This window comes from Haemaphysalis longicornis, unplaced genomic scaffold (assembly GCF_048455015.1).
Source record: "Haemaphysalis longicornis isolate Haplotype H1 unplaced genomic scaffold, Haemaphysalis longicornis Haplotype H1 scaffold_1, whole genome shotgun sequence".
In the NCBI taxonomy this organism is placed as follows: domain Eukaryota; kingdom Metazoa; phylum Arthropoda; class Arachnida; order Ixodida; family Ixodidae; genus Haemaphysalis; species Haemaphysalis longicornis.
This window is the reverse complement of record NW_027526203.1, coordinates 432,522,293-432,549,948: the sequence shown is the minus strand read 5'-3', so window position 1 is coordinate 432,549,948 and position 27,656 is coordinate 432,522,293. Positions and strand designations below refer to the sequence as shown.

The window sequence follows — 27,656 nt, the reverse complement described above, 5'->3', positions numbered from 1 at the left end:
CGTTTCTGGAAAAGGTGATTCATGTCGGATTTGAAAATTATATATATGAAAATGACACACAAAATGCCACATGACTGACGCAAACTCACAACTGCTTAATTTTACCGAAACATTCCCCCTAAATACTATTGGGCATCCATAGAAACGTATTTTAAATAATACGTAAAATTAGCAACTCGATACAGTTGAATAAATGTTTATTCCTCCTCCTGAGTATAACCAACGACTGTCCAAAAATGGTATTTATTTTAGAAAAGGTACGGGAAGGACACGATCCCACAGACGCTATCGGGTGTAAAATACGTGTCCGGTAATGTATGGGCGTTAGCGCACGGGTCGTGTGCAGTGTAAACGTTTTTGTTTGTTTCTTCTTTCTGTAAGGACACAGCGCAATTTTACAAGGGTGTGGAATTTGCACGCGTATGCACAGGTCTTGTCACTTCTTACCCGTTTCGCGTACTAAACTTTTATCCTTTAAATAATCGCCACGCCAGCTTCAAAAAGCACCCTTCGACGTTCCCGAAACGGCAGACGACTGCACTCAACAATACGAAAAGTGCAATGTGTGGAAGCAATGTTTATAACACGTTTCACACTCAAGCGGTGACCACAGCGAATATGTTTCGTGGAATTACACCAGCGCATTAACCCGCAACGGCCGCTGATTATTACTATGTCATTGCTTACTGCCAAACGAGCACACATATTGGTTGTTTTGTCGTGTGTAGCACGCGTCTTGCGCCGCACGCAACGTGAAAAAGCAGACGACGCGAGAGCGCCATCCACACTAGGTGCGGTTCGTCCCGCCGCCGCCAGGGGCCGACTGTGTTCGCGCTCGGGGCGAATAAACGTTTAAGTAGGGCGCCTCGATTAACGCGCGTCTTCGCCGTACGGCAGCGTTCGCATCGAGACACCCGGTTTGGTGCAGTGGAACGCGGGAAATTTAAAATGATTTAAGCAAACCTTTAGCGTCTTTACCTTGGGAGGAGCGCGACGCAGGAGGAACAACATGAGAGGTGAGCGGCAAAGCGAAGGGAGTCATTTACTTCGCAAAAGCCGATAAAGACTATCGTCTTTTGACGGCATTTGCAACGAAACGAGCAGATACGCGGCCAGTTTTTTTATCACATAAAAACGTATCCATAAGAGAGAAAAAAATTGGGCCCATCTCCCCACGAGGGGGGACTCGAGTAAATGCGTCGCGTAGGGGGTGGGTGTATTGCGTTAACGTTAGTGTTTGGGGGGTGGTGGTGGGGTGGTAGTGAATGTGTTAACTATTATTGCTTATTACTATTAATTATTATTGCGTTAACGTTTAGTGTTTGGGGAGTTGGTGGTAGTGAATGCGTTGTATCAGCAGCTTCTTCACGTAGTTTGAATGAGTCAAGGATATAAGGCGCGTTCGTAGCCTTTGATTCTGTGTCGGTTTTGTGGCGCAGTGGGTAGAGCACCATGTACCTCGCGTTCCGCCCACAGGGTCGTGGGATCGAAACCAGGCGCCGATAACTATTATTTTTTTTATAGTGTAGGGGGAGGGGTGCGGACGGACAACAACGCTGCACCTGTTGTTGAGAGCGAGGAGGGTACGGGGGAGAGACGCGCACCTGCGCCTCGCCGCGACGCGCATGCGCAGTGAGCGTGTGGACGCCGCCGCCGACGGTCGAGGGACATCGTGCGACTAAGAAACGCTCCGCGTTTAAAAAATTCGCCCATCTTCGCAATTGAGATGCGAACACTGAGGCAACAGCGGAGCTGCTAGTCTTCACTAGCTTTAACTTGGCTTTGGTCTGCCCATCTTATCGGTAGATCGGACACTGAATTCCGCCAAGCGCAGGCCGTCTATCTTTGAATAGAACACTTGCATGTCAGAGCTTACGTCATCACTGGGCGCAGCCAATCCCCGACGAGCGCGTCCCCTCACGAACATCTGTGCCGCCCACGCTACGAACCCAAAGGAAATGCTGAGCGCCCCGAATGCGATGATAGCGCAATCGAATAGGCGCCGGTTTCATAACGCGAGAGGCTCGAGTTCGTCATTTTTTTTTAATATTTCTCTTGTTTTCTTTTCTTTTTTATCCTTTTTCTTTTCTAGTTTTTCCTCTTTAAAATACCAGTCTCACCCTTCTGTACGCGCGTCCTTACTGATTAAGCTGCCCAATGCTTCACCTGATTTTGTTGCGTCCCCACTTCAAGGATCACGTATGAATATCAGTTGTCTTTTGCGTGATGTTGGTATTGCATACCGGTTCTTGACTGCTCGTTTTTCTCTTGTTTTTTTGTTTTCAGTTACCTCCAAGAAATCGTCCAGAGATTTAACTGAATCCTATTTTACCGAGCCTTTGTATAGGACTCGATTTCGTACTGGCCTAGGTCAGGATGTTTTGCAAGTCGTAAAAAAATGCCAGCACCAGGAGAGGTAAAGACTTTCTTGTACAAGCAGCTCACAGAAATTCTACAGGTTAAAACGGGGATGCGAAACAAATATATTTATCTGCCATGGGGTGCCGATAGCTCTTCTGCAAAAAACTAGAAAGTGTAGAACACGTTTGCCTGGATCGTTGGGATGCCATGTTTTTCGGGGACGTCCTCCAACGAACTCTTAAAAATACCATCCACCCGCCCATGCCGCGAGTGTCACCGACGCCAACGGTGCAGAACTGACGGCCGCTACAGTTCCTACGACATCCATCGAGGAAGCAGAACTTGCCGTCGTTCTAGCCGCCAGCACTGGTAGCGACTATAGCTCACTATAATGACAGACTCACAAGGCCCCTGCCGCAACTTCCTGCTAGGTCGCATAACACCCGCGGCCTTAAAAATTCTGCGAAGTGTGCGCCAGCTCCCGGAAATGCACATCATCTGGACCCCCGGACACGAGTCCTTCGAGGGAAATGCGGCGGCACACGCCGCTGCCGGCATTCATACCCACCGGGCCGTTTCTCAAGAAGGCGAAGTCACGCAGCCCCTTCGCTCTCCCAAGCCCGCTACTCTTAATTCATACGCGGACATCCTCGCCCATCTCCGCCACGAACGACGACGCTTCCCGCCACCACATCCCCATTTATCCAGAGCAGAGTCGACTGCCTTTCGCCGACTTCCGACAAACTCCTGTCCGCACCCCACAATCCTCCATGCCATGTACCCCACCCTCTACTACGCTACGTGTAATTTCTGTCCCCAACCCGGTAACCCGTACCACATGGTATGGGAGTGTCAGAAAACCCAATCCCTTGCCCCAAATCCTCACCCAACGTACGAGCAGCGGGCAGGCCAGCCGGCCAGCTCCGACCTCTCAGTCCAGCGCGGACCAGGGCTTCCCGGACTAGGGGAGGCCCCCCACCTGGCGGGCGCCCAACCATCAGCACCTGAAGCTCGTCTAAATAAAGTTTGTTCACTCACTCACTCCCTCTCACATCCCACGCTATTCGGCACCTATCTATCGGGCCTGAAACTATACCGTGTGATTCCTAACAGCCGCATGACTGTTAGGAATGCGGATGTACATGCGCGTTCAGTGTGCTCTTATTTCGTGGAGAATGTAAAACACGCGAAGTGTTCATTACGCAAGGTTTCGATGGTGAGTTGGGGTGAGAAATGCATGAACTTTTGCGGACAAGTGCAAAGTGCACAAGTAACTGCCAGTTGAAAGTATGGCAGTGGTGTTTGAGACAATCAAACACCGTGGTTGATCCCCCCCCCCCCCTTTCAATGTGAGCGAGTGTTCTGCGTTGGGCAACAAAGAAAAGCAAGCCAAGGACCCGTGTTCGATCCGTACATGGGAAGCGTTGTTTTTTTTTTTTTTTTTCTGGAGTCGCGCACTCCCCACACCTGCTTGTTGGCTCCCTGCCTCCTCGTCACTTTCCCACGCACTTCTTAGCCTACCATTTTCCTTTTCAACAGCTTGCCACGCCGAGTTTTAAGCGACGTCAGGAACGGATGGAACTCCTTAGCGAGTTCGGCTCAGACGAAAATTCAACTGCCCCAAAGCCATCTCAGCATTTATCCAGCGACGAAAGAAGCTTTAATTGCAGAGAAAGTACCAATTGAAAAACGCATTTCGTTCCTCGCGCCATTTCCTTACGTTTCGCGTGACGTAAACGGTTGCCGAAAGCGAGTGAGACAGCGCCGAGGTCTAGCAGGAAAATTAAGACCTAACGAGGGAACCATCGCGGCCACAGGAGCCTCTGGTCGCGCACTCGACGCATATGACAAAACAACTTGCTCGCCTACAATTCCGCTACCTGCAACTCTCTGTGCGTCAGTCTTGGTGCCTTAAGGGACGTGAGATGGTGGTTAAACGGTTAAACAATGTGAATTTGCCGCGTGACCTTTTACTTCACACAAAACGTCTAGCGGACAGCGTAACCGCAGCGAGAACGACGACAGGGGCGCTCCTTTGATATGCATTCTCGTTAAGGATTGTCGGGTTTTAGGCCCTTCGATGCACTCGGCTTAATAACGTGGCGCCATCTGTTAGTTTAACTTGTAGCAGCGTGCGACGCTAAATTTTTCCGTCGCAATAGAGCATGGAGGCAATAGAGTAACGCTTATTGCGCCATCTGTTTAATGTTTAGCCAAGCGAGTTGCCCATTTAGCCCATCCGGCAGAAGTGTGCCTGGAGTTTTTACAAGCTCCCAAATCACAACCAACGTCTTGGCGGTCAGTATGAAATGACACACGTGCATAACATGACACAAATGTCATTTTACCGAAGTACCCACCGCAGTGAAAGCATAGCAGCGCACAACGCCATGAATCAAAAGTCTCGGTTTGACGCACCCATCCTATTCAACTTCAAGACAATTAAGAAATGGTTTCGACCAAACACATCGTCAAGGCATGCGCTTTGAGGCCGACGCGCGAAATCAACAGGCGATAGATTGGTTCCTGTTCGTCATAAGGGTAGCACTCACTTCTTGCGATTTGCCGGGACGAACAAGTCACTTCACTCCGAAGCAAGCCGAGATGGTTTTTTAAAAAAATCGCGCGCACTCTGCAGAGCCGGTGCGATCATAGGTTCGATCCATAGAGTTTCATACTACAAACTAAAGGGGACACTGGCGCTGCAATCATTCAACCACCATGGAGCTGATTGTGTGATGTCATGGAGGAAAGAAAAGGTTCTTTCCTCCATGTGTGACGTAGACTCGTGATTTTCGAACTTGGCTTAATTCGAAACTTGGCGGTTGTTATGTGCACTTGGCTTCGGATTTTTCCGCGCCATCAGTTTCGGTTTCGGCGTCGAAAGCGTCGAGAGCTCGTTCTGGGGCAGAATTGCTGTTAGCAGCCGAGTCCAGTGGCTGCAATTATCAAACACTGCTCGGCTGGAATGAAGTGGATGCAGAAAGCAGTAGCATCACCGTGTAGACACTACAATAGAACTAGTCATGTTCTACGGCATTCCTGAAAACGGACGTGAACTCGAGATTCCGCACAAGGTAGACGGTACGAGCACCCTGTTTCATCCTATAGACCCGTTCATTACGACGCTTGTGAGAACAACACGAACGTGGGAGCGGCTAATCCAAATAAAAAACCGTTACCAGCAGTAAGTATATCTGTGCAGAAGTCTAATTTTTCTTCACGTAACAATATCGCTGGAGCTTTCTCAAGCGGCTGGGTCACCAAGTTTATCGTGGTCAGCACTAACCACGGTAGAAAGCGGCGAAAGTAGCGAGGGTAAGTCGCATGCACAAAAAGATTCCGCCAATGCAACCTTCATCTGTTAGGCTGCCGTTTTCCGCCGGTAATAGGCTGTCAGTAATTACTGGCGTGAACAAGCCGCACGCACAATCTCTGTCACCATGCAAATTTGTGGAATGCAGTACAGCCGCCCTGCTTCAGCTGCACGCCATCGCCAACTCGCACACAAAAAAATCAAATGCTTCGCCGCCTAATCGGCCTAATCGTGGGCTCCGCTAAGCTCAGCCGTGTATACACTTTACAAATATCTTCCCGGCAGATAGCACAAGAATTCTCAACCGCAATATGAAATAAACAGGAAGTACAATGTGTTAACACGATTAATAATTTATAGCCTAACCAACATTAGTTAAGGTTCTTGTATTTCAAAAAAAGTACTTTGAGTCTAGTCAAGATAACGGCTGGGTCTAGACAAGTTTGAAAAGCATGCATACTCCTGGCATAGCCACCTCCTGGGATTTGAAGCCTCCATTCGGCGGCTCGAATAGACACTATAGCGCCAGTGTTCCATCTAGCGTGTATTAGTATGCGACTCTTTGGTTAAATCGTGACTATTGATAACTCCAACATAGTAAGGACAGTCCTCCAGCAAGACCCCGCCGTCGAATTTCATCGTGAAGGGAACTCGCGCACAACACACACACAGCTTCGTCCGCCGGCCTTGGTGCAAAACTCCGTTGAGGAAGACAGCGCAACGTGAGGGAGCAAAAAAAAAATTGCTGTGCTTTAGCTTTGGTTAAACCTCGTTAACAGCGAAAGCTTCACTGCCCAGGCTAGGCCCATTTTGGAGGTGTGGTCGAGGTGCGGTTCCGCAATGATATACAGACATGTTTGCAATGGATACACTACCTATTCATCATCTTTTTTCGCCTCACGGCGTTTTTTAAGTTTCGCCGCTGTAGGAGGGACCACAGCTGGATGTTGGTCTTCCTCCATCGCACACGGCTCTTGCCGACGTGGGCTCCTGGCCTTCCTTTGTGGCGCGCGCTTATCGCGGCGGCGGCGGCCTCCTCGCCTTCCTCCGCCAGGTGGCTACACTGATTTCGCGCACGTCTGCGTTCCTTCCTCGCCTATCTCTCCCCGGTCGCCTATCTCTCCCCGCCATCGGGGCGCTGCTCCATGCCGGGTGCTCCGCCAGGTGCCTACACGGGTCCCCCGCACGCCTCCGTTCCCCCTGCGCCTACCTCTCGGCGGAAGATTGTAAGCTAAGCTAGTTGGAAGAACATTGTCTTGGATGAAACCAGTGCGAACTTAAACGAAAATAAAGGAAGTGAAAAACAATTTGTATCAACGTGCGTTTGAGAGAGCATGAATTGTCATTAAAGGGCCCCCCCCTCATCCCACCGTTCTTCACATTGTGCTAAGTGCCGCAGATGTAAACCTACTTTTTCTGCTACTGACACTTTATTTAGGTACCGTGAATAAACACCATGAGAAATTATGAAAGCGTTTCATAGCACAGAAAGAGAAGAAAAGTGTGTCAGTCAAGCACGCTTCTGTCTTCATCCAAAAGAGGTTGCATATGTGCGTGGGCCTTGATTGTAGCCGGTTTCTAGCTAGTTGCCTTATATCAGTGGCTTTTTAAAACTTGTTTTGCTCATGGGCAGTGTTTTTTTATAGTTTTGTGTTAAGTGTTTGTATTCACCCTTCTTGATATTAAACTTCAGTTTTTACACCAGCCCTGTCCTTGCGTTCTACTATCTTTGTCCTTGTTCAGGTTCGCTCTGGTTTCATCCAAGAATAAGCCTATCTCTCCCCTGCCGCCTATCTTTGGAGCCTATTTTTGAGCTTTTGACATTCAGTTCAGCCGATTTTGAAGTCTGCTCAAGTGGTCTCCAGCCAGTTTCATGGTGCGCAACACAAGAACGGAGCCTATAGGGGGCAGGGGAACAAGTGGTGCAACCGACTAGGGTTTTCTTCAGCTAATTTGCGAGAGTCGTGTGTCCGCACTTTCTGGCATGCATTTAGACAACTGGCAGTCGCTTTCGGCTCGTCTCTTTAATAAGTTACCGTGCATTGTGAAGAAAGGACAATTTTGAATCAACCCATTTCATAGCCAATAATCTAAAATTTTTCAGCGATAGCTACACCCTTAATCCTGGAGCAAAAAACAGCGATGTTCCAAAGGCTCGTTCTTTAGACTGAAGCGAATTCGCATAGGTTTTCACTATCCGTATAGTGCGTGGTAAAGGGTTTCCCTGCAACGCCTACAGTATGTTCATATAATAGCTACACAAAATACCTGTATTCCTCTATGCTTTTACATTCTTCGTAATCTCTTCGAAAGAGTGATTCACCAAAGGCTACGTACTTGTTTACTTTAATGCATTCAGAGGCTTATTTATTTATTTATTTATTTATTTATTTATTTATTTATTTATTTATTTATTTATTTATTTATTTATTTATTTATTTATTTATTTATTTATTTATTTATTTATTTATTTATTTATTTAATATTACTTACACTCCCTTTTTCAGGTCATTGAGTACGGGGGTAATAAAGTATAAAGTAAGGTGTTACAGATTATACCGTATAAATTTGAAGTTACGAAACACAGCAGAACTACTAATTACGACGAAATGTGCAATGCAAGTTTGTCAAAAGACGATAACAACAAAAAATTGGCCGTGTATTTGCTCCTTTCGTTGCAAATGTCGTTAAAAGACGATAGTCTTTATCGACTTTTGCCGAGTAAATGCCTCCCTTCGGCTTTCTTGTTCACCTCTCATGTTGTTCCTATTGCGTCGCGCTCCTCCCAAGGTAAAGACGCCAAAGGTTTGCTTAAATCATTTTAAATTTCCCGCGTTCCACTGCTCCAAACCGGGTGTCTCGATGCCAACGCTGCCGTACGGCGAAGACGCGTGTGAATCGAGGCGCCCTACTTCAACGTTTATAGAACCGCGTTTCCCTAGTCCACGTGCGTTCTAAGCAGAACGTGGAACCTATCTAGTGGAACCTTTCGTAACTCTCGCGGCATTTCTTCAAATGCCGCCAGAAGCTATATGGCGCGGGCGACAGCAGGCGACGGCGGAGTGATATTTATTGTCTTCAGTTCATGAAGTATTTAATATCGCCAAAATAAAACATGTACGATTTTTTATAAAGGAACGCTGCAAATATCATTTCTGTATTAATTTGTTGCATTATATATGCGTAATGTCTTGTTCTTCTTCAACAATACTGACAAGTATGAACATTACACCGGACTTAGACCGGCACATTTAGCTGTGACTATATAAGACTCTTGCGCAGGCATTGTTTTACTTTGGCCGGGTGGCTGAATCGAGTCACACACAGACAGACGGACAGACAGACAGACAGACATACAGACATACAGACAGACCAAAATTTCTGGGTTTAAGTAGCCCAAGAAAGACTATCGTCTTTAAAAAGAAAAGACAAATCTACGCACTAGGGTTACTAAGTGTACCGAATATCATCAGGGTAGTAGATAAAGGAGAAAACAACCAAAGATATCCAAATATGCGGACGTGAGGCGCACGAATCAGTTGCTATAGTTAGCACTACGCACAAGGGAAAAAGCACAAGAAAGAACGCAGAACCTATTCGCGCATGCAAAAAACATTATAAGTATAAAACATTCATATGCTGGTTAGTAAACACGGCTCCCGCACGAACATTGGCTGCACTTTTGGACCTTGTCCAAAAATCCTAAAATGCGTCAGCTGCTGCAGGTAGCCAGACATTCCTCTTATAACGCTAAGAAGCCAGGAAGCGCAAAGCAAGCCAGTAATCGGAAACAGAAGTGAGCAAGCTCTGCGCACAGGCTCTTACCAAAGTGAATTGTCGCAATCGACCGGCGTTGCAGAGAATTTATATTTGTTAAACTTAGCATTTCGCAGCTCAAATCATGTGATGTCATGATTAGGTATTCAGGAGATGTCTGAAATCTTCGTTCATGAGTAATGTCTAAAAGGGAACACCTGGGGTGCATGGCGACCACCTCCTGAACTAAAATATAGTACGCAGTGAAGGCGCACCGGATCGCAATGCGGTTTGGTGAGCCCAGTTTCATGGCCAAGGCGTACAGCCCTCATTAGTGTTAACAGCAACAAAACCCGAGGTGCCGGCAGATGCACCGAGTGGCAGCTTACGAAGTGTTTGGGCTAGTCAGCGATATTGTGCGCATGCGTTGCAGCAGCCTAGAAGGTCAGCCTAGGGAGCGCTGATTATCAGCCGCTGAAGGTGCACCGCGGTCTACCGTAAGCTGCCGCTCTGTGTATATGCTGGCACCCGCTTCTTTGCTGTCGCTAACACTTTTGACGTCTGTACTACCAAGGTGCATTCAAATACGAACAACGAAACGTGTGCGTTTCAGTACTATACTCGGTTACAACTCAAGAACGGCACCACCTCATGTAGTGTATCACTCCGCCAAAGCGCCGGACCCGTGACGTCAGTGCGCGCGCGTTTTGGAAGGGGTTTGCTATGAATGCGTGATATCGTCTGCCTTGTCTCACGTAGTCTGTTTGTCGTCACTGGAGTCGTTTATAAGCATATTAAGTCCAAACAATCACGGGAACGGCTCACGCCATGTTCAAAATATTCCTAGTAACGCCCTACTTGCCCCGCGCGGAGAAACATCCGGCTACGGTGATAAGGCACAGCGGCAACTTCCGGCGCCGTTCTTAAGTTGTCACCGAGTATAGTGCGCATCCTGGCGACGAGCCGCGTATGCCGAGTATAAATAAGATACGGTAGCTCATATCCAACCTTAGAAGCAAATACCCCCGTTTGGCGTGTTATAATTGTGATTGGGCCACCATTCGCTCCTGCTCACGCTACAGTAATCTAACTTCGGCGTCAGGACAAGACAAGCCAGCAGCGTCGCATGTGCAGCGAATCGTGAACGTTCCGGGCGACTTTTTTTGCCAGATCTCGGAAAACAATAAAAAAAACCCGGGAAGCTCACACTCACGCGCAATAACTGAATAGCGGAATTCTTGTGGGTCAGCGTTGCCGGGCAAATATTTAAGTTTCAGTATCATTGTTTATTTGCATATATAGTTGCGGTGCTAGTAATCGTCGTCATATGCATCGAAGAGGTCACCGTCTTCTTCGCGGCGAGTGGCGGATGCAAAGTCATCGTCAGCATTGAGACTTCCATCAGCTCTTCATCATCGGCTCGAGGCAGCGGTGGCGGGCCTACGGCGCGCCTCACCGCCTTTGTAGCGTCGGCACGTTAAACCTCATAATTAATCATTCAAATCATTCCAAAATACAACAGTAACGAAAGGTTCTAACAGATCTCGCGTGAGCAGTGGAACGTGGAATATTGAATTGACTTCAGCATTCCTCCACCGTGTTTATTGTGGGAGGAGTGAGACGGGAGGAGAAGAGCGGGACGTGTTGTCAGGGGAGAGAAGAGATGCATTTACGTGGCAGGAGCGGCAGAAGACGCGTCTTTCGAAGACATTTGCACAAAAGTGAACTGATACGCGGAGTGAGTCGTTCGCTCTGAGGAAGCAGAGTTCGATTCCCCACTCCGGTTGCCGAGTTGAGTTGCCCAGTCTGGTTGCTAAGGTTGCCCTTCGATTGCCCTGTCGAGTCCCGGCACCCGCCATTGTAGCGTTGGCGCACGCTAGCCGCATGCTAAAAGAGAGTCCCGGCACCTGCCGGCGTAGCGCTGGCATACACTAGCAACTATGCAACAGAGGGTTTTAGCATAGCGGCTAGTGTACGCCAACGCTGCGGCGGTGGGTGCCGGGACCCGACTGAGCATGTGCACATTCGTTCCGCTGGTTCGGGCACCCATGCCTCACCGAGCCCGCGCATTCGTTCCGGTGAAGGGCGACCTCTACACCGCCCCCCGCGCGCGTATGCGCAGTCGTGCCCCGGTAACTCAACCCCGTAGCATTAGCGCACGCTAGCCGCTATGCTAGAACTCTCTACACATACGACCACGTCGCCGAGATGCGCAGCATGTACTGAAAACCGCGCGCTTCATTGTTCGTACTTGAATGCATTTTTAGCACTCTTCGGTTTTTCGACCCCACAGTCTGTGTAAGATAAGCGCGCTTGCTACTCGCTTAATTTTACCTTGGGAGTAAAGCTTTCGCGACCACTTTTCACGTAGAAAAAGGCGTGCATATCAGCATAAATAAATCCAAATATGGCCTTGAATTCATTCACTTTAAGCTGACGAAGTAATTAGACGATCTTCATAGAAAAAAAATAGTTCCTTTTTAAGAGGGGCGAACTGATTTCTGAGGCTCTGGCCTTTGCAGGCCGTCGAAAGGTGTACGTTATGGATAGATAGCCACGTATTTGTGCAATAAAGGTTTACAGCTACGAAACCCCATTGAAAGCACATGCGGGGCAGCGGCATGCAGTGCGTACCGTCAAGGATGAGCGTCGGCTTGCCGGACATTCTCTGAGGGAAATCACTTCGGCGCACCACTTGCACCTGGTTTTTTCTGAGGATGAGCGACTTCACTGCGCCGGCTCCAATGAACGCTCCTCGAATGTTGCTGATGTTGTTTCCTACTAGCCTGATAGATGCCAGCCGGCCGTTGTTTGTAAACTCGGCCCTTTCCAATGACTGGATCGAATTAAAAGAGGCGTCCAGGAATCGCATCGTGCGAAGATGTCTCAGAGAGCCGTTAAGAGAGAGGAACTCGTTGTTTCCCAGGAGCAGCCTGTCCAGCGTCACGAGGCCTTTGAACGCGTTCCTCCCCACCCACCGGATCTTGTTTTCACTCAAGTTGATCTCGACGAGCTCACTGTTGTCGTTGAAAGCGTCGTCCGGGATGTGAGTGACGAGGTTGCTTCTCATCGACATCTTTTTCAGGAGCGTGAGACCCTTGAAGGCGTCGGTGATATCGTGAATCTGGTTGGACGATAATTTCAATTCCTTCATCCGACGCGTTCGGTTGAACGTTCCGGTAACGCTAGTCAAACTGTTGTCCGACAACGCAAGGAATTCTAGTTTTGAGTCCTTGCTGAATACCGATTCGTCTAAACGTGATATGCTGTTGCTGCTAAGATTCAGGCGAGTCATATTTACCAGCGAGTTAAAGGCTCCGGGCTGCACTTCGGTTATTCCACAGTCGCGAAGAAGGAGCACTTTTATTCCTTTATACGACGGGTCGAACTCCGTAATCACACCCAGGCGATTGCCTTCAAGTTTGACGGTGTTCAAGTCAGGGATTTTAGATTTCAGAAACATTTTGACGTCTGTTATTATGTTGTTTCCCAGGTCGAGAGCCTGAAAGAAAAAAAAAGTAAGACAACAAACACTAGTAACAAAAGTTGCTGCGCGTATGGAAACAACACATTCTCTATAATATTCGTTGTTCCGCTAGCCAGACGCATTTTGCCAGTAACACATTATTATTCGGTGGAATTTATTTAAAAATGCTTTATTATTATTCATATGCTTACACAGCATTGAAAAAAATCATGTTTTTGTTCGCTTGATCCACATGTCAAAAGAGGCCAAAATTTTCGTACCCATTCAATTCTCTCTTGCGTTAGACGAAAAACTCTGAAAGCTTAAACATAGACATCTCCACTAAGAAACTGTGGAACACATTTCGATAGCTCAACGGCAAGAAAAACACCGCTTACTGCATTGCCAAAATTTCTGTAATCAGTGGGTGTTCTAGGAGTACAATTGAACAAGATCGACGCGGCTCACAATCTCTTCCCCAAGGCCAAGCTTACGCCTCCTCCTCCCCATACCTGCGTAATTGTTAAAAGTCAACGAAGAATCTGTGTTCACTATGGCGGAAATGGAGACTGCCCTCTACGAGGTTAACAAGGGCAGCGCTCCTGGTAAAGACGGCATCACGTAGACTATGCTTCAGAGCCCAAACGAACAAAACAGGCAATTCCTCCCGTAGCTCCTCAACGATGTTTGGAAATCTGGTTCCATCCCTGCCTAAATGAAACGCTCGGTCATGCAACTCATACCCAAACAAGGAAAACTATACAGCACCCGTAACGTCCGACCAGTGGCTCTAACCTCTACCATCGGGAAAAATTTTGAAAGTATGACTACCAATCCCACTTTGAAAAAATGACAAACCATTTTTACACTGACCAAGCTAGTTCCCACTCAAATATGGGGGCTCACGAAAGTCTTTGGCTTCTCAGACGGCTCATCAACTCAGCTCGGCCAGGCGAACCGACCGGACAACGGCACATTTTGGTGGCAGTTTATCTGCAAAAGGCCTTCGACAAGGTGTCTCAGGAAGCCATACTGGCAGAAATCAGGGATTATTATCCTGGCAAGCAGATGCCCACTTTCATTACTAGTTTCCTTGATAATAGAACCTTCGAGATCCGAACGGGTAATGACCACCCGAAGACCTACTGAAATGATCACGGGGTACCACGAGGCTCCATAGTATCACCTCTCCTCTTTAATTTGGTCATGAGGAAGGTGCCAATCCACACAAAACCAGCGTCGTGCGCCTCACTATCTACGCGGATGGCATCACGCTGTGGACGGAGCACGACGATTATCCTACTACCGAGCCAGCGTGCGTAGACCTTAAAGCAGCCGTTTTTGCCTTTGAAAGCGCCATCCAGGCAACAGGAATGCATCCCTCACAGTTGATTTGATTGAGGGAGTTTTAACGCGCCGACGCAACGCAGGCGATGAGGCGCGCCGTAGTGGAGGGCTCCGGATTAATTTTGACCACCTGGGGATCTTTAATGTGCGCCGAAATCTTGTACACACGGGCGCTTTTGCTTTTCGCCTCCATCAGAAAAGCGGCCGCCGCGTCCGGGAATCGAACCCGCGACCTCGTGCTCAGCAGCGCAACATCCCTCACAGTAATAGTCTACTCTACTGCTTCTAGGTGGCAAAGAACAGGAAAGGCAAAAAAAAAAAATCCCGGGCAATCTGCACTAACGTGAAACTTGAGGAGGCGTGAGACATGCAGCGTATAACTGTATTCTATGCGCCTTGCCGTTTTTGCCCACGGAAATGAAACAGTTGGGGGGTAGAGGGATACAGCTTTAGCGCTAATTTGTGCGAGTTGTTTACTAACTAAGAAATTAATGTTCGCTTGTACGATAAATTCCTTATTACTATACAGCTTTTCTTGAAGCACGAAGCGTTCTAGCGCGAGGCGTTGGAAAGCGAGTGTCCATGTGTGTTCTTTTAGTTTTTCCGTAGAACAGACTGTTGGGCAAGTTGGTGCATATTTGGTAAAACTTAGAGCGCGAATTGACAAGGGCAATAGAAAGAAGACAAACACAAACACAAGTACGCGTTCCGTTCTGATGCGAGGCGAAAACGAGTGTCTCGGTGTTTTAGTACCGCAGCTAGCGCGAGGCGTAAGCGAGTGTCCCGGTGTTTTAGTACCGTGACTACATCGACGATGAAATGAGACAACGGCGACGACATAAGACGCCGACAGCCCGAGCCCTTAAGGGGCTTCGCCCCTAAAAGTCAATATCTATCTTGACAATCAAGATATTCCTCTATCCTCGCAAAGTTGTATCCGCCGTCTCGGCGTTCCAATCAGCCACAAAGGCAATGCCCCAGAATGGCTTAATAAGCAGATCCGACAGGGTTAATTGTAATGCCACAGCCCACCTTGTCCCCACAATCTACACAAAATGCGGAGGTGCAGGCATCGCCCTCATCCGGAACGTCAGCAGAGGAATCATAATTTCCTGGCTAACATACGGCACGACCTGCTTCGACCTGACTCAAACCCAACTAAAGGAAGTTCGAACTTTTCATCACAAACTCATTCGAGTTATCACCGGACTGCCTCTACACACCGATTGACCTGTATGCAATTAACCTCGCGTCCACCGATCGAAGCAACACTAGAAGCTACGCGCGACAACCACTGTGACTGTTGCTAGCTCACCGTTCAGGGCCGCTATCTTATCGTATACGATGAGACACGAACTTTCGCACCGGGCTCGTCATAAGACCCTTCTTCGACCCTAAATCCGCCTTGGCAATGGACACAACCGGTCAATCAGAAACCACGGTCTACAAAACAGCGAAAAAGGCACAGACATCAATGAAACACGCTATCCCGCTTCCCATACCTAATGCCATCTACACTGACGTCGCCTTAGCATCTAACCGATTCACATGTGGCATACACCACGTGAACGACTCAAGTTTGACAGCGTACATGACGTTTTCTACTGAAACAGAAATCGACCCACTCAGAGCAGAAATTTAAGCCCTTCTCCTGCACTCGAAGAAAAAAGGGAAGAAAAGGGGAGAAAAGTAGCGCATTTTCTCCCCCAGTCGAGCGATTCTCTCCCTTTAGCTCTTTACATGTAACGCGCTCTATATTGCCTCTATACCAAACACCGAAACGGGAGAGAAAAATTTCTCCCCTGCCGTCTGCGATCAGCTGACGGCGCCGATAAAAAAACCGTTCCTTGGGTGCACAGCCAAACGGGCGTACGTGACGGCTCTGTGCAACACCACCCCTGTGTTGCTTCCTCGTTTTCTCATTGTCTCTTTTGACTACCATGCGCTCGCCACGCAAACACACGGCACCAGCCGTGTGTTTTGCGCACTTTCTGTGGTCGCCGCGGCAGGCGTGCTGTGTGCGAGTCGCCTGCGCCCTGTTCAACGCTACCTCATCATTAGTGGACGCTTTCTACTGATTCCGAGGGTTAAGCGAGGGCGCCGATGATGCCAAACTTCCCCTTCATCAAGGAGCACGGAACGAAACACACCGATACATCAGTTAACAACAACACAAAGCCCACAACCCGTAGCGTTTCGGTTGGCATACCTCTGCCAGACCAGGAGTGGGCTATTCGCTAGAAGAGCGAAGGCAAGGCCAATAGCGATATTACTCAAACATGCGCACCGTACGGTTTCTTTACACGCGCTATTTTTGTTCTTTGAGCTATTCTACTGCTTCTCACGAAACTTGATACTAATAAAAAATGGCCCTTACACGGGTTACATGTGACGAAAAAACAAATCACAGGTGAGGCTCCTCAGCGATGTTAATTAAGGTCCCTGTAACTTGGAAAGGAGAAAAAGCCGTCTTTGTTTTCTCACCGCCGCCGCGCGAATCTGGGACATTCATTGGTACGCTTCGGTCACGCGGTCGGCGGCGACCACATTTGGTCAAACTGCTTGGTTCTCCCCGTGAGCGGCGGCTGGGATCGTGCGCAAATCAGATTGCATCATCACTTTCATCCGTGTTTTTAAAGCGAAAGCTTTTAGGGGCGAAGCACCTTAGGACCTCGCTTTGTTCGAGGCAATTGTCCCTTGGCGTCCGTGTACACAGTGTTGCCATGCGCAAGGAGCATTGGATTGGATTATATTTGGATTGTATTTGATTGGATTGAACTGCATTAAATTGAATTGTATCGGATTGGATTGGATTGGAATTGTATATACTGTACACACGCGTTGTCACTCATTTTCATTCGCGAGTGGGCAATGCCGCGGGTGATTTACGGTAAGAACGATCCCCAGTGCCTCGCCCACTCGTCATGAGTCACTTAGTGGAGATGCGTGAATTTCTTATTTGGACCAATGACTTTCTGTAAAAAAAAATCTAGCATTTCGCCATAGACCAGTTGGTCGACCGAAAGCTCCCATAGAAAATAAAAGGTCCTATATAGGTCCTTCATAATCTAAGACTGCTTAAATTGCTCCTGAAAATGTCTCTTGCCAGCAATGCATTTGTGTTTAGAGGTGAAGCCGACTTTCTAGACACCGGTGTAAGCTTGGTCTTTGTATTCTGGCTGTCTGACATTGTCTGTTCTGCAGTGCCCCAACCGCAAACCTACCATTCGGCCATCTACGGAGGGAGTATGATTACAGAAAACGGCTTCCAACTCTTGTGTTATCCGAAGTGTCCCTGAACAAATTATATGACAATTACCCGATCATGCGGAGTATACATATGGGAAACCGGGCTTTCATTGTGTTAGAACGATCAGTTGAAAATCGCGAGAAAGGAACGGTTCTAGATAAAACAATACACGCATCGATCATGAAGGCCTTAGTACAACATATTACTTTATCTCATCAATCCCGTATCGGTTATCGTTCGTAGATGCGCTTACTTGGTGCGAGAAAAATCGTCGCATCCGCTCTTATCTCAACTTTCTTTAGGAATGGATGGCAGATTTTTTTTATTACATTACTTGCTACAACGTATGCAAAGGCTACCAGAATGCTAGAGTGCTGTGCTTTTGGCTTAGCAACAGAAGGGAGCCTGGAGAAGCGCTTTTTTTCGATTCCAAGCGGCAAGGCAGATGCGAAGCGACGAGCGGTATGGATACACAGGATTGAAATTGACAAATTTGTCCCCACAGGAGATACCGGACTGTGCGAGATTTTACAATTGTTTCTTTTTGTATTTACATGTCGTTGGACCAGGATGGTTGTTACTGATGAAACGGGATGGTTGAAGCGTAGAAAAACGCAAACGTTACGAGCTCGATTACACAGTTTACGCCAGTTTTGTTCTACGCGTAGTAAACAACCTCGGTCATTAGTTGCGAAATAGAACAGCATGCTGTCGCTTGTCACCGAAAACGACGAGCGTTTGTACCGAGAAAAATGTGAACATTCAATGGTATGAGGGAAATGAAAGCTTTTTTTCCGTTCTCGCTATGACACATTCGGTCTCACTTGCGTTTCCGCGTTGACCTTGTTCCCGGACGAGAAAGTGACAGTTGGGTTTATTAAGAAAACGTTAAAGCAGACTTATATCCTCAATTTGAATAGGGAAGCACGAACAGCTTCATTCGTTAGGGGAGGGCGGGTTTATTTCAGTGATAACACGGAAGTTCTTGGGGGAAAAATATGATTTCAAGAGGTATGGTTTACATGGACTTAAGGGATAGTGTTGCGAGAGCCGTGCCGACAAAAGTGTGATGAGAGAGGGTGTAGAGCCAGCTTATCCAGCAAGCAGAAAATGTAGGCGGTAGGTACCTTTTTAAGGTTCAAATTATTGAATTATTGAAGGTCGACCGAGGATATGCCCCTTAATATTGCCAACGACTATCGGCAATTGCCTCTTGTAACAATTTTGCAAAACGCGCACTGGGAAAATGAGAAGACTGAATGCATCTTGCAGGTAGTGCTGATAGAAATTTTGTTTATTGTTTAAATCTAATAGGAGTAATATATAACCTATTACATGATGCACTATAAACAAAACCGTACATGCGCTCCTTACGCGAATGGAAAAGGCAGAACCCCCCCCCTCCCCCCCCCCCCGGCCCTAGCCCCGTCCCCTCCATAATTATTTTGTTTCGGGCTGTGCGTATAGTGGAAGCTTCGATCGAGATCGTGATGCACTGAGGCTGCCTCTGACGGATATAACTTTTTTTAAAGTTTTGAACGTTAAATTTGATTTTTAATTTAAATTGTAACATTCGCTCTCCTTAAGTTTTCACACTTTTGTGACCATCCTCTTCCACCAGAAACCCGGAAAGGAATCCAGTGTACGCCTCTGGCGCATCCTCATAACGTGTATGTTCGCTGATATATATTGGCCCTACGCACCACTGCATGTCCACAAACTGTCCGGATAAAAGCGGTGGGGCAATTATCTTTGGCACCATTCGGCAAAAACAACCAGCTTGTGATGAAGATAATGTTTACCCAAACAGTGCGTGCAGTTTTGAGCGCTCGCGAAAACAAAGCGCAGAACTCTACGGCGAACGAAGTTCCGGTGACTTTACGGCGCACGTGAAAGTGTGTTTACCTACCTTAGGCGTGAATATCGTTACCGCGCAAAAAAAAAAAAAACTGTTTTGTAGGTTGTTTCGTCTTAGTTCGTAAATTAAACGGAATCCTGAAATAACATTCCAAAAAGGGGTAATCTGCCAGCAGTAGAAAAGTTCTCACGTACGCGAGCGCCGATTTCTATGCGAATCAGACAACTCGCGCGTAGCACTGACGAAATCTGGAAAAGAACACCCCAATTTTTCCCGCGCGCCGCCCGCTGATGGTGGTACTTTCCTAGTTCAAGTGAGTTCAATTAATGAGGGTTATCAAAAAAAAAAAGGACAAAAGAAAAATCCCGGGCCATCTCCACTAACGGGAAATCTGAGGAGGGGCGAAGCATGCATGGCATAAGTGTTTTCTTGGCGCCTTGGCGTTTTCGCCCACGGAGGTGAAACCGTTGGGGTAGAGGTATACAGATTTGCTGTAAAAGTGTCGTGTCTTTGAAGCACAAAGCGTTCTAGCGCGAGGCGTTGGAAAACGAGTGTCCCGGTGTTTTAGTACCGGGACTACATGAGACGACGACGACGACAGGAGACACCGACAGCCGGAGCCGCTAAGGGGCTTCGCCCCTAAAAAATTAACAAGCTCATTGTTACTACTTGCATGATATGTGATCAGTTTTATAAATATTTCGTAGCCGTTTTAAGCTTTTTTTGTGCTTTTGTGGTCATGCTAATGTTATAGAAATGTGAAAACTATCTGTTGTGCAAAGTATATGTATACGCGTAGTATGGCTTGTTCAATGATTCTACTGTTGTCCATTGCATGTATTGTTCGTTGGCAATGCTTTCAGTGAAGTGTATATTTCTGTGCTGAGCTATGTTTCTTCCCGGTCGGTGCTCGCCGATGCGCGACCTCTGTAATCTTGCCTACATGTTAGGCATAGAGAAAACGCCTCGATGTAAGCGCCCAGTCGTAGCGATCCTTAGTAGCTACCCCTCCCCATCCCCCTTTTTAGCGTCACCTATACCCGCAGCGGTGGCTCAGTGGCTGAGAAGTTGCGCTGCTGAGCACGAGGTCGCGGGTTCGATTCCCGGCCGTGGCGGCCGCTTTTCTGATGGAGGCGAAAAGCAAGAAAGCCCGTGTGTAGAGATTTCGGCGCACGTTAAAGATCCCCAGGGAGTCAAAATTAATCCGGAGTCCTCCACTACGGCGCGCCTCATCGCCTGCGTTGCGTCGGCGCGTTAAACCCTACTACCACCCAACGTCACCTATCACTCGTTTTTAAACATTTAAGATGGCTTTATGCTTACAGCTCTCTAGATGGCGGTTAGTGTCATCTGTGCATATATCTGTGCATTATATTGTGTAGTGGCGTCCTCGCTCCGACGGATCTGTTCTTTGCGCCGCCGGCGCCATCTTTGCATTCTGATGCATGATTGCAGACGATTTGCATGTTGATGCATGGGTTGTAGCAAGGTGAGGGGACTAATACCAACTAGCTCTCAAATGGCCGCATTGGAGGTTTGTGATCTAGTGTTTCGGGGTACGGCTGGGTTACAAGACTGCGGGAAATAAAGGCGGCATTGTGAATGCAATCGTTGTGACTTCTGCTCTGTTTATACTGCCGCGTGAAGTCTCGCATACGGGTGGCGTCATATCTAGCCAACCGCAGTTCTGCGGCTAGGTAGATCATGGTTTGGTTATTTTAGAGCATAATAACTGCACACAACTGCAGTAATCTATCTATATCTACTCACTCCATTGCCAAACCGATCCGCTCGCTAGGCCTTTCTCGCATAACAAGCCTGGCTCGGGTAGTGCCGCTATGCTGGTTTAAAGGAGGAACGTTTCTCCCTTAGCTTACGATAGGGAGCAATCTTCCTCCACTCCGAGTGGGTGAACGCGCTCTTACCTTTTGAAAGGAGGAGATTTCTCTTGAAGCAATATATGATACGTTCCTGCAGGGTTCTCCCTTTAAGGAGAGACTACCACACCTTTTTTTTTTTAGATTGTGGCCCGCTAAAAAGGGATCTCCTTTTCATCAAGAGAAAACGCAGTGCGTTCAAAGTCGTCATATATACTGACAACGCAGAGACCATTAGCACAATGCACTGTACAGATTCCTGTGACTACATTCAATCGCAATTAGACGAGCCAACGACAACCTCGCTGAAATACATGACATCACAATACACATAGAATGGACCCGTGGCCACCACTCAAACCAAAGAAACGAGACGGCCCATCGCATGGCTTCTGTGTCTCTCCGCACCTCCCAGAACTCTCATGCAATGCCCGCCCCGCTTCCAAAACCTGCCCTCAACAAGGCGGTCGTTGAATGCCGCATCCTAAAAATGCGGCGACGCCGTCACCTCAAGGAAGCGACCCCACAGCCAGGCCACCCAGTGCCCGATGACATCCCGCTAGGCCTCCAGGTCCTGCTACACAAAGCCCGCTCCAGCACAGCGGTCACTCCTGACGTCTGCGACCGATGGACCTAATGCAGGCGTTTCCGCAGAAAGAGAACTAACGGCACCGCGCCTGTTCCCCCTCCTACCCTTCCTGACCGACCATATGTACAGCACCTTCCCTGGGACTGCGCTGGAGTCTCCGAGGAACGCCCTTGGTGCGTACCTCCTCACGTCACATTCCTTCGAGAATGGATAACGCCTACCAATGATGTGAGAGAAACCTTAAATGACTGCGGAAATTTGCCGTGCGCACCGGCCTAGTGAAAATGACCTAAATTAGGTGGCCCGTGTGGGGGCAGACACGCGTAGTGACTGAACCCCACCCGCCCACTCATTTATGACCCCCTCCTAATTTCCTCCCCTTTTCTTGGACGATGCGTTCTACCTCTACATTCCAAATAAAAAAAAAATCATTCATTCATTCAGTTTTTACGGTCCTCCACCAAAGATGCAAATTTTCTGAAGGTGATTGTTCTAAGCTTACAAAAAAGGTCCATCCTTCCTTTCCGCTTCGGAAGCCCATGGGCTCAAGTAATGTTAGCACCCGTGCATGCTCGTTGATCCATGTTCTGCGGCGCTAGTTGTCCGATTTTGCCGTGGTTACCAGCCGTGCTCATCAAACGTCCGCGGAAAGACGTCATCACGGCCAACCGGAAGCTACGACGTAGAAACCCAAAGCCGAGCGCCCACTTGAAACTGGAGTCGGGCGCAGGGACAACGATATTTTGGAAAGAAGGCTTGCCGACAGGCGCGCCTCTCGGGTGCGTCGAGCGCGCGGGCATCGAGGCACCCCACTTGCATCTACTGGTACTACGGTGATGACGAAAGAAAGGATGCCTTATTTCAGCAAGTGCCGCTTCTGGGTAGCGAGGTTCGTTCTCCCCCCCCATCGGTGCTAGCAAGATGCTCGGTAGATGCCACCACACCAAAGTGCTTGTACCAATACAACTGGTGCTGTGCCAACATTGTGTAACCTAATTACAAAAATTACCCAAAGTTTTCTCTGGATAAAAGGCCTTGATTCATTAACTATTAGCAGAAACAAGCCAAAATATTTCCTAATTAGAAATTATACTCTGTAAATAGCGTAAACTTTCACGAATTTGCAAATTACTTGATGGGAGAGTTCGTTGCGCAGTTGCCAACTCGAAGACAAGGGAGCCCTGATCTCTTGGGCGACGATGGCGGCGACGGCACGCGGCCTAGCGGACTAGAATGGCCACCCACCACTCTGACTCTTTCTCTTCCCTTCCCTTCAAGATTTTTCTGAATAAACGCTTCGCAACAACAGCAACAACAACAACCTCCCGCATTCTCCTGCATTCTCGTTAAAACTAACCAACCCCCTGAACTGACTGCCTTAGTGCCATATATTAAGCCACACGACCTTGAAGGTCCTGTATATTTTGCACCGACTTGTTTATTGTTTTTTTTTTTCAGTTTTCTGTCGCTTTTCGCGCTTTTATTTGGGGTAGAAAATACAAAAACCCTCGTTAACTCGAACTCGCATATCTCGAAATCTCAGTTAAGTCGAAACTTCTTTTCGCCGTGCATTAACCTCCCATAGGTGCTATGTATTTGCCCCCTCTTATCTCAAAACGTTTTCCGGAGGGGACAGCGGATATCTCGAAATCTTGACCGTGAGGGCAGAAGGCAAAGTCCACTCCCAACAGGAACGAGGGCTCCGTGCTAACGCTTAGCTCTTACTGTAATGCCGAACCCGGTCGTGAACGGCGAATTTGAAATTCCCGCGGACGCAGCCGTTTCCTATCCGCCTTGTCAAGCAATTGTGGGAGTGATCACGTGTGCGCACCTGCGCGCGACTTATGCGCGGTGGGGCGGCGTGTGCAGCGTGCGCAAGGTTGGCGTGCGTATAGCCACCATAGCGTGCGCCTGTCAGTACGCAACCTAGCCCTTGCATGTGCGAGCTGGTATTCTTTGTTTTCCCCGTGATCTGCGCGCGACGCATCTTGAGTTCAGTTTTGCTGAGTAGTGAGTGGTCTGTGCAACGGACGCTTCCGAATATCGACCAAGATGTCCCGCCCAAAGCAGTGCAAATCTCTGACGTTGGAGAGAAAAGTCGCGTTAATCAAGGAATTTTTTTTTTTCCTGCGAATTCTTGTGCCTTTGCCACGGTAGCTCTCTCGTGCAGTGGAGCTTTTCCTGGCAGCACTGGCTTTTCTTTTACAGTGACCTGGGCAAACATTTTCGGCGTTTTGCTTAACTCGAAATACCGCTTATCTCGAAATTTTTCCCGGTTTTTACTACTTCGGGTTAACGAGGGATTACTGTATCTTAAACATATGCTTCTTAATTACGGCTAATATTTATCATGAATGAACCGCAAAATGAACTTAGGCCAACAGGCCGGCCAGATTAGTTCATGGCCATCGGGGGTGAATCCTTAAGAATGCATCCATCGTGCGTTTCGTTTTGAATACTCGGATGAATACTCGCCGCCGCTCGAAGGTGGTCAAGTACTCTACGCACGCTACCCGCAAAATCAATCGATGTTGCCCCCACTCTAGACAACTGCAGGACCTCACTGAGTGAGCCGAGTGAGTATGAAAGACCATTTTTTATGGACTATCAGTGCCCGCAAAATCATCAGCCGGGTCGGGGGGGGGGGGGGGGTAGAGAGCTAAGCCCTGGGCGTAACAGGCCGCCGTGGTTTCCATTCCAGCCCCCAGCCATCCCCCGCCGACGAAAAAAAAAAAAAACTTTCATGACAAGACACCCATCAACCCCAACACCGCCCGCTGTGTTCAGGCCGGGAAGAGCAACCCGAAAAAACAAATAACATGGATTTTTTAAAAAACGTGACGTCAAACAAGGCAACGCACTCTGGCGACACAACGAACACGACCGGCCAACCGGGAGAGGCGGAAGAGGACGCAAGCTGGACCCAAGCTATCACAGAAGGACCAAGCAAAACCTGCTCTAAAAAATTCGTCTCCTCACCGCACCCAACGCTACCATCGAACACGCCACGAAGGCAAAGTACTCTCTGCACGTTTCCCAAAGGTCTACCGAACGGCAGAGAAGACCACGCACGTGGCTGTCTCGGTTCCCGAAGTAGGATGCAAAAATATCTATCAGGCCGAGATAAGAACTATCACTGAAAGACCACTCAATGGCGGAAATTACCAAAGACATAAGACACAAAGCCTGCATGACCAAATTATCAGACCACGACTGTAGGATCTTATATCCCTGTACTCAGCACCTCCAACATGGAGGCGGCCAACGAGCTACAAAAAATACGAAGCATAGCGCTAAGAGAGGTTGAGTATGAAGTCCCTGCCTATGTGGCGTTTAGGGAAAGTGAAGTAAGAGGCGTGATGCACGTCTTCCTGCCACACTTGACGCCCAGTTACGAGAGATTTCATCACTCAAATACGTATTCCTTGATATGTTTTGACGGTAAATATCTTACCTGCAAGTTGAGGAGGCCATCGAACAAGTTGCTTATGGCCATTATGCGGTTGTCACGAAAATCGACGGTTTCAAGCTTTCTTGTCTTCTTGAAGAGACGATTTGGTATGTACTGGATGCGGTTGCCCGACAGAGACAGATGTTTTAGGTTTGGTGATACCAACAGAAATTTTTCATCGATTTTCTCTATTTCATTGGATCGAAGATTAAGTGCTCTCAGCGCGGGTAACTGCAGCACGCCTGTGAGGAATTTGATGGGGTTCCTGCGTATCTGCAGCGTGCGCAAGCGGGTCGCGGCGCTCAGGCCGCTGGGAAGGCTCTCTAACTGATCGTGCTCGAGTATCATCCGGAATAACTGGCCCATGCCGATTATGGCTGCCTCCCCTATGTCTCGCAGGGGGCAGTTTCTCACGACCAGCGTGTGGATGGTATGGTTTGAAAACCACCAGGCAGGTATCTCGCTGATTTTAACGTGGTCGAAAAACAGCTCCTTCACGATGACGTCCTGCAGCCTGGACATATCTGGGCCAAGCTCCTGGAATTGCGAGATGTTCCTGCACGTTGCATGAGCCCCCTCCTTTATGACCCGGCAATCACAGCGCAACATCTGTGGGCAGGTGGTATTCACTTGGCTAAACCGTTTGGCATCGGATAAACAGAACCCGCACGCCAGCACTAGCACGGGGACGAGCACACGACGAGCTTCACTTTCCACTCTACACAGCATGTCTTCGGCTTTTTTTCTCTTTTGGTGTAGCGGCGTCGCATGTGTGGCAGACACGCGAAACAATCCGTCGTAAAGGGGCAGCAATCGGGGAGGTCAACACAAGTAATATAGAAGGCACAGATGCTGTACGCTAATTCACAGAACGGCTAATAGTTTTCACCGGAGGATGAGACGACTCAACAAGCACATATCACCGAATGCCTTACCAGAATAGCAGCACTTTGTTTTGATAAGAATTCGCACTCAGGCCGGAACGCGCTCCGTATCAAAAGTTGCACCATGCGACCTCGAAACAGCCGCTTGTTGTCAAGGGTGCTATTGGCGACACTATACGAAGTTCCAGGCCACTGCTGAGGGGTGCGTACACTAGAGCTAATGAGCCTGCACAACTCTCTCTTACAATATTCTTTGATTCGCTACACAAAAGAACGAAAACAATGAAAGGGGGTCGGCTGACTAAGTTTTCCGGTGTAGCATGATTCCGTTGTTTTACAGGGCCGGAAGTTACTGGCTGTAAACGGCCCAGAGGGAGACCTAAGAGCAGATAGGCGCTCTGGCGGGCTTCCAGGAAAGCCGATGGGAGGGTTGCGTATCGCATGAGAACCAGGAACAAAGAAAGGGTTTCCCGGGCCTACGCTTCTGCGCAACCCGAGGTTTTCTCGAAAGAAAATATTTTGATCTCGTGCACAAAATATTCTCAGAAGGCTACACATAACAAATGCATCTAAGAATGTGAATAGAGTGTTAAGTTCGTATGATCACTTGTAAACGCGTTTCATGGCTGGCTATAGACGTACAATGCATGGCAGACGTCTTGCTTGGCCTGGCCTGGTTTCTTCGTACCACAACGCAGGCCCGTCTGTGAGATCGGCCAAGAATTCGTCATTTCGGTATCATACGTCAACTCAATGAAACCGTGAAGAGTAGCAGCAAACACTTCGATGACTGGCTAAACATCGCGCTCGCTTTTCTAGTCTCATACGTGTTGAAATGCAGGAGGTTGGCCGTCCGATGGCTGAGCTCGTGATTAGGGGTACCTCATGTCAAAGGAATTAAGGTTGGGACCGGTGTGCGCACAGGATCATCCATCAGTGGAGACTCAGATAAAAACAACCCACTTGTGACAAAACAGTGCCACGGACGTTGCTCTTGGCGAGCGGTTACCTGAGAAACGTTTATCCCGAAAGCCCTATCGTCCTGTCTGTGCTCTACGGCTGAGTTGACAGTAGTACCTCATTAACTCGAAGTCGTAAAATCCGCTAAACATTTCGAGATTAGCCGAGCTAATTATGGTGAGGTCACTGAAATAAGAGCTTGGGCTGGTAACGAAAGCTCCGCTGCAGAACGAACACTCAGAACAATCTCGTTCGTGCACTTGCAAGAACTCGGCCCGGCCGTGATCGGAATTACCGATAAATACCTCGTGATCACAGCGCGCATGTGGCGCCACCCATGGTCGCCACGGTGACGCACACGTCATCGCTGCCACAGTTGCTTGACACGACGGATAGAAACCGCGCGGGGGAGGGAATTTCAAATTTGCCGTTCACGACCGCGTTCGGCGCGTAATGTGAGCTAAGCGTTCGCACGGAGACATTATCAGCTGCCTGAAGCGGACTTTGCCTTGTGTGCTCTCTGCCAACATTTCGAGATGTC

The 27,656-nt window shown here is 48.3% G+C and overlaps 1 protein-coding gene across 1 annotated transcript in view; it reads right to left on the bottom strand.

Moving 5' to 3' along the window:
* LOC144162046 (uncharacterized) overlaps nt 1–27,656 on the bottom strand; it is an 82,627-nt gene that overhangs the window by 22,075 nt on the left and 32,896 nt on the right. The window contains 2 exon segments of the mRNA XM_077692566.1: nt 12,068–12,935; nt 25,275–26,086. Coding sequence (XP_077548692.1) covers nt 12,068–12,935; nt 25,275–26,086 — 1,680 coding nt within the window.